Here is a 13,956-nt window from a genome sequence, read left to right as displayed (position 1 = left end):
TTTGTTATTAGGTGAATGGGGGAAGCCAAAGAATGAGAGAGGCACAAGGGTTAGAAATTCTTTCTTTTTAAATCAGTGCTACCTCTTATTTTGGTATAGAATATGCCAGTTACACACAACTCAGGTAGAAAGAGAAATTACTTGGAGCTACGCTGACCAGGTTTCAGATAGTTATTCTTCTGTAACAGTGGGCAAATTTTGGACTAGTGGGCAAATTTCGAGAGTCTTGTGGGTGCCAGTTACAAAATGGCTGCCCTGAAGGGAGCATAGGATAACACAAACTTAGAGTGGCAACCACCCCCAACAACCTTACGCTTGCCATAGGATAGTCCTGATTGTGGAGATCACATAATACTGATCTCTCTCTCTCTCTCTCTCTCTCTCTCTCTCTCTCTCTCTCTCTCTCACACACACACTGATGCTGTTGCTGTCTCATAACAACATGGAGCACAGCCACCCCACTTTTACTTTCTAAGTAAAGTACCATAACATTTTGCCCCATGACTTTCTTTAGAGTAGGGCTGGTTACTTATTTTTGTTTAAAAACCCGAAAGGATAAATTTTGGAACTCCCGCTCAGTGGCACCACTGGAAGCTGCCATGGGTTCTATGGTGCCCATGGGTGCTGCGTTGGTGACCCCTGTTCTATAAGCGTGTCTCATAGAAGGACTGCGTTCACAGGTAACAAAGGGTAAAGCCGGTCATACTATTTTAGCAGTGCTATCCTATACATGTCTGCTCAGAAGTAATGGGGCTCAACTGCGAACTCATTCAGGCTTACTTAGGTCAATGCATGTATAGAATTTCATTGCAAGTGTAGTAGCACTGATTTGAGCATATTCTGGGTTACTTTTTCAGCTTCAGGAATGTTTTTATAAGGAAGTGAATAAACGTATGTTCAAATCACTTAGGTTGTTATATCTGCCTTAACTTGTAATGACCAAATGTGAGGGGGGGGACCCTATCTATCTATGATCTATTTATCTATGTCTCATCCACACACACCCTAAAAACTTTGCAATGAATTTTCTTATATCTGCCAAGATAACAAGCTCTTTATTTAATTTTAATTTCATTTCCAACCCACCTCTCTCCAGTGAGAACTCATGGCAAGCAACAAATCCCATTAAAAAAAAATAGTTTAAATAATCAAAACCAGCACTTGCCCCCCCCCTTTATTTGAGTATTCTTTACAACTTGGTGCAAAATGTCTCTTACACATTCAGAGATGCACTAGTCAATAAAAGCATCCTGCATTCTGCACACATGGGAACGTTCCTGGCTCTCACAGAAAAGTCCCTCACCTTCAACCTGAAAAATCACTGCAAAGTACGAAGGAAGCACAATCACACCATCACATTTGCTGCACGTGTGACATGTTCTTGCCTGCCACTGCAAATTTCCACTCCTCCTACCCACACAGTTGTTCCATGCACGCTATGTTCTTGCCTGACACCACATATATCCACTCCCCTTAACCACAGACTACTGAAACAACTGTACAATATTTTTTTTTTAAAAAAAGCAATACTGCACATTAGCTATTTCCAACTTCATATTTTATAATGGGAAACAGTAACTAGATGCCTATGATTATACTATGGTGGCAACAGCCACCAGGAATTTTGCCTACTGGAATGATGACTGGCTAGACCGTCCATACTTTGCCATGTTAAAAAGTGGCAACCCTCTCTTCCGTCCAAGATACCTAAATATGTGAACAGGAAAGTCGCACACCCTTACATTGTACAGTGGTACCTCGGGTTAAGTACTTAATTCATTCTGGAGGTCCGTTCTTAACCTGAAACTGTTCTTAACCTGAAGCACCACTTTAGCTAATGGGGCCTCCTGCTGCTGCCGTGCCGCCGGAGCATGATTTCTGTTCTCATCCTGAAGCAAAGTTCTTAACCTGAAGCACTATTTCTGGGTTAGTGGATTTTGTAACCTGAAGCATATGTAACCTGAAGCGTATGTAACCTGAAGCATATGTAACCCGAGATACCACTGTATCATAAATGTTGTTCAGAGTACTGGCTGCTGTCATGGGGTAACTATCACGCCACATATTTCATGAGAGAGAGAGAGAGAGTTGTAAAAAGCTGTGATTTCCCATATTCCATTCCTTTACTGAGCCTTTGCCCTGCCATGCGTTCCAGTTCTGCCACAACTAGCCAAATTTCTAAAAATGAATTCTGGAACCGGAGTCTGTGTGGTTTGCTGCACGTTTCAGTTCACTCGGACTTACTCATTTGCTGTCTATTGTTCCCAGAGGGCAGGCCTATAACCAGTAGGTGGAAACTGCAGGGAAGTAGATTTTAACTAAAGATTAGGAAAAGTTTCCTAGTGGAAAGAGGAATCTGATTGCCTGGGGCGGTGTCAGGGCTCTCACTTTCTGGAGGCATTTAAGCAGAGGCTGGATGGCTGTCTTTCATCCATCCAAGGGGAAGGGCTGTAGCTCAGGGCTAGAGCATCTGCTTCGCATGCAGATGGTCCCACGTTAAGTCCCCAGCACCTTGAGGTAGGGCCAGGAGAGACTTCTGCCTGGTGACCCACTGTCCTTCATAGTGAGATAGATAAAACCATGATCTGATGGTTCCCATATCTCTAGGTCTGCTGCAGTTCAGGGGTAGCTACCTCACAGCCCTTCAAATAAAATGTTTCTGGACTCTAGCTCTCATCAGCCCCAGCCAGCATGGCCAATGGTCAGTGATTATGGGACTTGGAGTCCTACAGTGTTTGGAAAGCACAGATTTGACATCGCTGCTGTAGTTGCATCCTGCATTGCAGATCCCTAATTCAGCTGGTGTGTGTGTTGGACTACAGAACCTTGAAGGTCTTTCCCAATGCTGTAATTCTTTGATTTGAATTTCTTCCCGTCTCTAAATCATATCGGTGTGTTTGTGCACATTAATAGTACACACTGCGAGGAAGCAGTATCAGTGCGGTTGTGTGTGATTCCTTTTGTGTAGTGTCTTAACTGATGCACACATAGACTTCTGTGCATTGGAAAAGAACCTTGATATGACCATACTGTGATCACATCAAGATCGCTTGTTTTGTGGTGGTGCTTCAGGGAGTACAGGCACTTCAGTAATTTGTGTGTGGGAAGAATATATGAATGAACTGAAAGCTGCTGCAATGCTATGTGTGATCCGCATAACATTCAGAAATACTCCTTCCCTGAAAAAAAAAAAAAAAGAATTCCTGATGCTTCCCCTTTGGAAACAACAACAATAAGAAGTAATTCAGAATTTTTTGGAAGCGTCCTTAATTAAAACGCCTGTTTTCCAGACCTTGCTAGTTACAGTGCTTTGATTTGGAAACACATGACAGCTTTCCCTACCTCCCCCAAGAACTGAAGGCAATTTGAAAGAGGGTTTGCTATTTCATCCTGCTTACACCTATGGTAAATGGGCTTTGCAGGTTGTTTTTTTTTTTATAAAAAAAACCATTTCTAAAACCTGCAGTACCTCTTTGATCAGGACTAGCAATGGGATGAATTAGATGAAATATATGAGCACAGAATGCCTCCTTCGAAGAACTTCCAAGTCTCTTACAGACTAAGTGTCTCCAACTGTCTGTACATACCAAAATTACATCACTCTTGCAGTGGAGATCCTCCTATATAAGAGGCACATTATAAAAACACTGTCTTCAGCCAATGGCCTCTAGGACTCCTGCATTAAGCAGCCACCAGCAGCGAACCACATAAGGGATGCTACATATTTGTTTTCTCCTTAACCCTCTATGTTTCTCCCAGGTCCATTTCCTAGCTGTGAATCTGCTTTGAAAAATTATGAGTGATTTAGGCGAGGTGAAAAAAAAAACCAAAACTGCATTGCACACCGCAGTACTCTAGCAAAATGTGTACTTGGGAAGCATGCTTCTAATAATGAGCTTTACAACCCCAAAGCTATTGTTTTGGCAGCACACTGATAGTCCTTTGATGGATGGGCCCAATAGTTGTGTGCATTGTGCTTACTCAGAATTTGCAAACACAAACCGAGTGTTATTTATTTTAAAGCAGAGATAACACAGAGGGAGAGGGAGAGAGAGAGAGAGTGCGAGAAAGAAAAAGAGAGAGACTTGGCAGAGAAAGCCTTTTTTGGGTTATACTGAAAGAGCCGATCAGAATTGTAGAAACAGAGATGATATGCAATGCTTCCTGGTCCCTCATACGTGTTTGTGGCTCTCCTCTCCACCGTTCAGAACAGACTGCTTAGAGGATATTTCTGATTGCAAGCTGGACAATGCAGCAATCAGGCTGGAGAAGCCACCTGGAAGTTTTGCTTGAGATGCTTTCTAACGGGGCTTCGGATCCCTGGGAGAATCATGCCTGCCTTTAAGCGATGTGGAGGAGGACTCGAGTTTCTTATGCGGGGCCTGTCAGGAAGGGAGGGGGGGCAAAAAACGGCAGCCGGCTCCGTAGATTCAAGCCTGTGCATGATCCTCTTCTATTTCTTGTAAAAGCCTTGCTAATTTGCTTGAGGATTTCCACGTACTCCTGGAGAGCTTATCGGAATGGATTGTCTGTGCATTGTCACTACTAAGGTAGGAACTGGAAAATGTTGCCGTTTGCTTGTCTTTCATTCCCCGCCTGTGATTAAACAGACGGAAGATGTTCTCAGGCTCAGGTTGCGAGATGAAGTGATAACTAAGCCTGGCTTCAGCCGGTATTCAATTCCCCTGACATGACTGTTAAGCTCTATCTATGTTCTGATATACCTCCTTTCTAAACAATGTATTAATTGCCTTTAACCAGAAAGAGGCCTGCATAGTGTGTGTGTGTGTGTGTGTGTGTGTGTCTGTCTTTGTGTGTTTTAATCTTAGATTTTGCTTGCATCTATTAATAACTCAGGTACTAGAGGACATGCAGAAAAAAATAGCCTCTATGCACACATCACAGCAGATTTTAATGAAAATGAGTTAGCTGCGGTTCACCAGTTGTTGCTTTTTGAAACTCTGAGCATTTCATACACTTTTGCTTCTTTTGCCTTAAAAGCCAATCATGTGAAGTTTTGATAAGGACAGGGTTTCTGATTGGAGAATCCAAGTTTTCATAAGGTTAGTCATGATGGCACAGTGGTTAGAGGCAGTATACCTCTGGGGCACAAAGCAACACTCAGTTTGCAAGCATCCTGGAGGGATCTGGCTGGCTGTTCTTGGCAGCAGAATGTTAGTCTAAAGATGGACATTTGGCCTAACCTGGGCTCTTCTTGATCTTTCTAATATGTTGTAAACCACTCTGGGATGAAGGGTGGAATATACATTTAGTTATTATTATTAATAATAATATATGCATGTTAAATAGGACATTAACCTCTCTCTGTGTGTGCAAAAAATATTTCATATGGCTCATTGCAATCATGCTTATGTCAGAACCAGCTCCTTTTTAAGTTGGAGGTGAAGCAAGGCAAGGCAAAGCAGAAGGAGAAGCAAGCTGAAGGAGAAGTTGGTATGCAGCCATGCTAATGAATAGAATCATAGAACTGTAGAGTTGGAAGGGACCCTGAGGGTCATCTAGTCCAACCCCCTGCAGTGGAGGAATCTCAGTGGGCAGAGTCCCCCAAATGGTTCAGAAGAGTGATGTGACCTGACCTGGAACATTTTGCAAGGGACCATGAGTAGCATCTCATCCTTTCTGCTGTTATTTCCCCTGTGTTAAATGGTAGATTGTAAACTCATTGGGCCAGGAGCCTGTCCCTTTGTACACTGTGCACACTCATTACATAATACTGAACATAGAAAGGTGCCTTAAACTGGATCAAACTACTAGTCCATCTAGCTCAATGTTGTCTGCACTGAGCGATTAGCAGCTTTCCAGGGTTTCACACAGGAGACATTCCCAGGAGCCCTACCTCTGGAGATGCCAGGAACTGATCCTGGCCCCTTCTATGCAGATGATGGACCATTGAGCTACAGCTCTTCCCCAGTCATCATCGCGTAATCTGTCCTGACCTTTCGTTGGCTGCCAGTGGGTGATGATGCACAAGCCACCTCCTTGCTGGACACCCCATGTTCAGAACACACAACAGCCCCAAATCCCACCAACCTGCAAGTCGCTTCCTTTGTTCCAGCCCCTATAGCCAGGATACTAAGATGGGGGCATGCATGAGGAGTTGGAGTAGCAACCAGAGTTCTGCTTGCCGTTCTACCCATAGCACTAGTAAAGGTAAAGGGACACTGACCATTAGGTCCAGTCGTTGTCCGACTCTGGGGTTGCGGCACTCATCTCGCTTTATTGGCCGAGGGAGCCGGCGTACAGCTTCCGGGTCATGTGGCCAGCATGACTAAGCCGCTTCTGGCGAACCAGAGCAGCGCACGGAAACGCCATTTACTTTCCTGCTGGAGCGGTACCTATTTATCTACTTGCACTTTGTGCTTTCGAACTGCTTGGTTGGCAGGAGCAGGGACTGAGAAACGGGAGCTCACCCCGTCACGGGGATTCGAACCACCGACCTTCTGATCGGCAAGCCCTAGGCTCTGTGGTTTAACCCACAGCGCCACCCGTGTCCCCATAGCACTACACAGCGCCAAAGAGGCAAGTCTTCTTCAAAGCTGAGTAGTGGCTAATCTCTTTTGCAGTGGGAGCTGCTGCAGAGAAGAAGGAAGAACACACACACACCCAAACTCAGCAAGCAAAGCTGTGGCTGGGTGTGCTGCTTTAGTTATCAGATTATATAATGTACCTTTTTGCAAATTTCAGAAATGGAGGGAGTGCAGTGACATTGGTCTCTAAATAGTATGATGGTGCAATTGCTGCCGCCTTTAAGTGATAGACGTAAAGCAGGGAAGGCAAGATGCCAAGAAAGGGATGGTGACATGATAATAATTGAAAAGCTGGCCCCATGTTGCAGGTCTCCAGTATTGGAAAGGCAGAAGACTGTTGTACTTGGTCACTTGCTGAGGTATGCACAAACTCAGAAGAATTTTCCTACATTTGCCACTTTGTTGCCGCAGAAGAGGTGACACAAGTCTTGTCAATAAACTCTTGTGGGAAGTAAATTATGGAGAGTTAGCGTCCTCTACCGTTTGTGTACTTTGTTGATTGTCTCTCATTTGTGTGTGGGTTGGTCATTCCCTTCCCCTCCATTTGCAGTCCTGCATCTTCACTGATTCAGAGAGAGGTGTAGTTACAGGTAGGTAGCCGTGTTGGTCTGCCGTAGTCGAAACAAAATAAAAAAAAAATCCTTCCAGTAGCACCTAAGAGACCAACTAAGTTTGTTATTATTTCAGTGTATCTGAAGAAGTGTGCATGCACACGAAAGCTCATACCAATAACAAACTTAGTTGGTCTCTAAGGTGCTACTGGAAGGATTTTTTTTGTTGTTGTTCAGCGAGAGGTGGTGTAGCACAGTGGCTAAGAGACTGGGCTCCAGATCAGGAAGTCCATGGTTTGAATATCACCTCTGCCATAAACTCACTATTTATTTGTTTTTTTATTTATTTTATTTAAGATATTCATACACCACCTCTGGGTGCAAAAAAGTTCCCTCAAGGTGACTCCTGTAAAGCACTAGTATAGAATACAATAATATTGCAAATAAAGAAAGAATTAATAAGCCAGAACACAATACAGTGGTACCTCTGGTTAAGAACTTAATTTGTTCCAGAGGTGCATTCTTAACCTGAAACTGTTCTTTACCTGAGGTACCACTTTAGCTAATGGGGCCTCCCGCTGCCGCCGCGCGATTTCCGTTCTCATCCTGAGGTAAAGTTCTCAACCCGACGTACCACTTCTGGGTTAGCAGAGTCTGTAACCTGAAGTGTCTGTAACCCGAGGTACCACTTTAAAGCAAAGATTGAGCCCAAAATTAACACAAATTTAACCAAAGCAAGCTTTAGTAGTTTGTTAAGGGTGCTGAGGGTTGTTAAGAGAGACCCACCAATTCCCTTAACTGAGCTACAGTTCCCAGAATGGTTTTACAGTCAATCCCTCCTGCTAGGGTTTTCCAGGAATTCTAGTTTTGTAAGGGCAAAAGGAGGTCTCCTAATACCCCTCAGCATCCTAAAAAACCTACAGTTCCCAGGATTTCTTGGGTTCTTATTTATTTCACCAGTTTATATGCTGCTTGCACTGTAAGCTCTAAGCAGTGTGCAGCAAGACTAAAAAGACACAGTAAATATAAAATCAGTTAAAACTAATCAGAAAATCGGAAATATTACCTGCTGCAATAAGATCTTCATTGGCGCTGCAAGTTCTACAGTGGTTTCAACTTGAAAATGCTTATAAAGTGCTTTGAGCACTTGAAAGCCCTACACAGTGGTGCCTCGGGTTAAGAACTTAATTTGTTCTGGAGGTCCGTTCTTAACCTGAAACTGTTCTTAACCTGAGGTACCACTTTAGCTAATGGGGCCTCCTGCTGCCACCGCCGCACAATTTCTGTTCTCATCCTGAAGCAAGGTTCATAACCCAAGGTACTATTTCTGGGTTAGCGGAGTCTGTAACCTGAAGCGTCTGTAACCTGAAGCGTCTGTAACCCGAGGTACCACTGTACAGATATTAAGAATAATTGTTTTGATACCTTAATGAGAAGCGCTCGCCGAGTAGGGTGGAGCTGCTAGGCTACCTTCTCAGCAGGTGGGGTGCTGTTGCTCCAACATCTGAAGGGCACCTGGTTGGTTGTGCTGAGCTGGGTGGACCAATGGCATGACTCAGCATAAGGCAGCTTTCTGACTGATAGTGACAGACCTATGCTCCATATGTATGAAAAGCTAAGGGCCCAAGGTGGCACAATATTATTCATGCAATTGGCAATTGCATGAAACATTTTTTAAAAGTAGATTGCAAGTGGGACCCCCAGTTTGCATTGCCGCCGCTCCAAGGTGTTGGATAGGGGAATTTAACCCTGCAGTCCAAATGCAAATGGGGGAGGGGGGACTGTACCTGTTACCTACAATGGGGGAAAAGCTCACAATGGAGCCAATGAGCGCTCCCTATCGTGTACAGTGCATTTAGTAGGCTCTGGGGACCTGATCAGGGCTAAAGGATGAAGGACCACTTACTCCTCGGTCAGGTCTCCTGTGCCTGCAATTTACTTAAAAAAATATATATTCACAAGGCTGTTAATTGCATGAATGGCATCTTGTCTAGTTTGGCCCAAACTGGTGGCCACCACCACACTTTAGGAGCGGTGAATTCCCCATGTCAGTTATGTAATTAGGAATCTGTGCCCTGAACTTACTGCCAAAGAGTCGGAAGGATGAAGATTCAGAACTAGTAACTGGCAAGGCACTTAGGGAGCAATCGCATAGCAAGCTTTGCTTGGATGAGTGGGTTAGGATCCAGCGGTTCTCCAGCTGAGCCGAGAGTTTCTTAGCGCAGATGGGCTATGCTGGCTTGCCACTGGAGGATCCAACTGGATGTGCCGAGACTGCTGCATCTCAAGCCTGCATAAGCCCCGGAAAGGGTGTGTTCTTGGGGGCAGGACTAGAGAAGGGGAACTTAGGCTGGATCATATGCCCATTCAGTTTGGTCATGTGACCTGGCAACCTAGTAAAAGTTAAGCTGCCCCAAAGGGTGGTGTAACTCAAACGCTATTCATTGGCCAGGCTTAGCCTGGCTCAGCCAGCAGTAGCCCCGCTGCTGAACCAAATTTGGATCTGGTGTAACTTTATATCAGTTGAGCTTAGGCTGGCTGGCTTTATCCCAAATTCTTGTACGTAGGGTTGCTTCCCAAGTTTTAAAAATCTTGTTGGCACCTGTCTGTTTTGGGAGACAATGGAAGGATGCATCCTTGAGGATGAAGTCAAACCGCTGGACAGTTACAACACCTGCAATGGAGAGACATGTTTATTGCAGGTGGGGCGGATGAAGGTGTCTTGCTGTTACAGTTACTAAAGAGGTCATTGGGACAGCTCCATTGTGGCTGCCTTCAGCGTTGGAGGTAGTATGCCTCTGAATACCCATCAGTGAGTCTCACAAGTGGGGGGGAGGACTATTGGCTCATGTCCTGCTTGTGGGATCTGACTGCTTGCTGTGAGAACTGAGGACTGGACTGGACCGCCCATGGGATGAGTGAGCAATTTGATCCAGTTTTGCACATAAAGACAAATCAAAACCCAGCCATCCTTTGAAGTTCAGCCTCCTCTGAATTTTGCAAGGCAGTTCTCCAGCCAAGTAATGTGCGCAAGAATGCATATACAGAGGTAAAGTAACCACAGAAATGCTGAAATTAGTGACGATAACATTTAAAAATGCATTACTTTAGGGGAAGCTGGTTTGCAAAAATGTGTGCATTAGGCTGTAAATATGTGCATATTAGGAGAAATTCGTATTAAATGCCAGTGAATTTTCGCAAGGACTTCTTCATGTAATTGTAAACTTAAGTGGAAATGTGTGGAACTGAATGTATGATTGGAAAAAAGAGGAAAGGAGAGAAATCTAAATTGACAGATTTGCTGGATGGCCCTTTAGCCTCATCCAACAGGGCTCTTCTCCTATTCTTATGGCACTTGGGAAAATTGAGTTCAGCGTTAGAATATACAATGCAGAGATCACACAGCTGTATATGGCTGTACCTAGCATATGTTGGGGAAAATGTGGCAGTTCCTGTGTCACTGGAGCAACCCACTGGAGCAGTCTTAACATGAGTATGGGATGTCAGTACTTGTACCCATTAATTATGCATACAGCTCAGAGGTCAATCAGTAAACAACTGCTATGGGCATGTGAGAATAAATCCAGATTCCTCTGAAGATGATGATGGTGATGGCGACAGTGGCAGCAAAATGTTCAGGTTCAAGTCATTCTGTGCAGTGGAATTCATCTTTGCAATATAAATGAAGTAAGTGCCAGGGACAGCTCCATTTTTGCATTGATGTACTTTCTAGAACCTTAAAATTCATGCTCAGGAGCCGCAGATGCTCTGCGCCTGGAGCATCTGAGATTGAGATCAACGTCCTTGGCGTCAGAGAAGTAAGCAACATCTGTTATATTTGCAGATGTTAGATGTATGTGTACTAGGCTGGGCCTGAATTCTGTAAAGCTCTGAAGTAAGTGACGTGCACTTTCACCCCCCCCCAAACTTTGTACAAATAAATTAGCGTTGGGTATTGCGGCTAAGATTTAGCTGTTTCCAGTTGTATTTAAAGTGTGTATGTGTGTGGTTAGTTTAGTTTAGTTTATTAACTGCATTTATTGCTACAGTTTAGACTTTAGGGGAAGAGTAATAAGAGAAAAGGGATTCCTTAGGTTGAGTTCTATCCATGCAAGTAAATTATTGATTATTGCATCTTCATTATTTATATAGCACAGAAAATGTTGATACTAAGTTCTGCGTGCAAAACTGAAACAACCAGCCATGCTGGAAAACTCACAATCTACTTGATGTGAGCCAAGAAGCAAAAGAAATGGTGGAACAATCATGTGACAAAGGAATTTAAAATACAGTGGTACCTCGGGTTACATACGCTTCGGGTTACATACGCTTCAGGTTACAGACTCCTCTAACCCAGAAATAGTACCTCGGGTTAAGAACTTTGCTTCAGGATGAGAACAGAAATCGTGCTCTGGCGGCGCGGCGGCAACAGGAGGCCCCATTAGCTAAAGTGGTGCTTCAGGTTAAGAAAAGTTTCAGGTTAAGTAAGGACCTCCGGAACGAATTAAGTACTTAACCTGAGGTACCACTGTATTTAGCGTTCATATAGAGCAGGGATCACGACGTAGTGCCTTTTAGAGATCATTGGACTCCACTTCCCATCAGCCCCAGCCATCATGGCAAATGGTCAGAGATGATGGGAGCGGCAGTCCAGCATTTGGAGGCTACCACATTGGCTACCCTGATATAGAACTTCCTAATGTTCAAAGCAATCACATGCATAATCTATCTTTATATACTGCCGTCAGTGTACATGGCATTCTACAAAGTATGACAGGTCCCTGTTCCAAGGGCCTTAAAGTCTAAAATAGACACAACACAGGAAGGGAAGGGGGAGGAGGCATGGGCAGGCAGCAGGGGAATGTGTTGTTGTTGTTGTTTTAATTCCACCTACTTTGCTAAGTTGTGTATTATATTACCTGCCCTTCACCCAAAGGTCTCAGGGTGAGTCAAAGCATTAAAACATGGTGTTAAAAACAATTTAAAAGAACTGTCAACCACAGAAATAAGGTGAGTCCTAAAAACATAGGGTGCTGAGAGCCAGGGTAAAAAAACTGCAGAAGCTGTATAATGAGGGTTCCAGATGTAGCTCTGTGGAGAGGAAGTTCCATAGCTTAGGGGCTGCAAAAGAGAATGTCCTCTATTGGGCCGCCACTCCTGGGGCTCAAATGGTGGTGGAATGGACCAAGAGGACCCCCTCTGCTGATCTCAGCACCTGAGGATCTGTAGGAAAGGAGGCAGTCTTTCAGATATTTGGGGCCTGAGTCATTTATGGCTTTGAACACGAGTGGGAGGACTTTGAATTGAGTCCAGAAACGAACTGGCAACCAGTTCTGCTGTTTTAAAACAGGGTTTGTTATATGGGATCTAAATGGAACCCCAACCAGTAATCTGGCTGCTGCATTTTGGACCAACTGAAGTTGGTCACGGTCAGCATTATACTAATCCAGTCTGGAAGCTAACAGAACACGGAGTACAAGGTGTTATACCTGCATTGGACCAGAGTGATGATTCAAAGTTGGAGATTATATGTGGAAGGGTTGTAGTCAGGTCTGGTGCCAGATTATGGGAGGCCCCCAGCAAGGGGGCACTGAGGTGTTGTGGAATGGCAGGGACGCCAGGGCTGTCAGGATGAGGAGGACCCAGAGAAGGGCACCATCAGCTACTGGGGGCCCTCAGGACTCAAGTCAGGAGACCTCAGTGCTCCTGAGGAACATGAAGGTGCTCCAGAGGAACTGGGGGAATAGGGGCCATCAGGCGAGCAGGAAGACAGCATGGAATATATAACTGAAGTGGGCACCATACTCTTTCTCCCAAAAGCCTCTGGATTCAAACACAGTGTTTGTACTTTGGTGGGCAGCAGATACATTTCTGTGTGTGTTTGAGGGGGAATATGGCTACTCAGTTTTTCCTTTCAGCAACGGGGCATTAAAATGAAAATGGAAATCCTGACTTCTCCCAGTGTGCGTCCTTCTACAGCTTGTGGACCCTGGTTTATAAATCATGGTAAGAGCACATGCATTAAACACAAATACAAAAGGAAAAGAACCACACAGCACAGTATATCTGGAAGAGACCTAAATCAGATAAGGAGAGTACATTTATACCAAAGCAAGAGCCGCAAGTCCCGTAAGGTTTCCGTTTTGGGGAAGTTCTACAACATCCATGTCAAGAATTCCTGAGAGTTGAACCCTTTCAGTTTATTATCCCAGTTCACAAATTCAAGGAAGTACTTGGGTCTTAGCCTGAAGTGCAGTGGCTGCTGACATGCTATCTGGCCTTTTGCAAACGATTTCGCCGGCTTCCAGTTTGATCCCTGAACCCGGCATGTTTTAGCACGTTAACCCCACAGTCTCCAAACAAGCCTACATGCAATATCTGCAGATTAATTAAAAGGAGTCTGTTTCCTTCATAAAGTTTTTCTATTTTTAAAGAGTTGTCCTCATCAAATGAAGGAGATGAGAGTGAGGCGTTCAAAATTCATTTATAAAAAGGACCACTGTGATAAGAGAGTTAAATCAGGCAGAAGGTTCGCAATTACACGTGAGCAATCCCATTAGGGTTCAGAGTACACATGCAAGGCCAGTGCCTCAGCTGCTATATGTTGGCATAGCTCTATGAAGCTGCGGGAGCTTTGCTGATTTCCACAGTAGTATAGATAATATTGCACTGGAGAACATAAACAGTATTTAGTATCGTATATCATCTCCATTCCTTAGCAGCAAAAGATGTTCAAGTGCGGTCAAAATACATCTTCTGACTTCCTCTATTCTGAAACAGCAAATAATTGTTTTTGGAATGACTGTATGTTTTCCATGTAGAAGGTCTCAAGTTCTGTCCTGACATCTCCTGGTATA

At 44.2% G+C, this 13,956-nt stretch overlaps 1 protein-coding gene across 18 annotated transcripts in view; it reads left to right on the top strand.

The window, feature by feature from the left end:
• Positions 1 to 13,956, top strand: part of DLG2 (discs large MAGUK scaffold protein 2) — an 874,668-nt gene that overhangs the window by 146,945 nt on the left and 713,767 nt on the right. For 3 of the 18 annotated variants that reach the window (XM_079973433.1, XM_079973434.1, XM_079973431.1), the window contains exon 1: positions 4,116 to 4,550. The exons of 13 other annotated variants lie outside the window; for them this stretch is intronic. In XM_079973433.1, the coding sequence (XP_079829559.1) occupies positions 4,521 to 4,550 (30 nt within the window). In that variant the 5' untranslated portion in view covers positions 4,116 to 4,520. Of the gene's footprint in view, positions 1 to 4,115; positions 4,551 to 13,956 lie in introns of those variants that run through there. 2 more of the 18 variants (XM_079973445.1, XM_079973443.1) reach the window with 1 other exon arrangement.

This window comes from Podarcis cretensis (assembly GCF_951804945.1).
Source record: "Podarcis cretensis genome assembly, chromosome: 4".
Lineage (NCBI taxonomy): Eukaryota > Metazoa > Chordata > Lepidosauria > Squamata > Lacertidae > Podarcis > Podarcis cretensis.
This window is presented reverse-complemented; position numbering and strand designations above follow the sequence as displayed.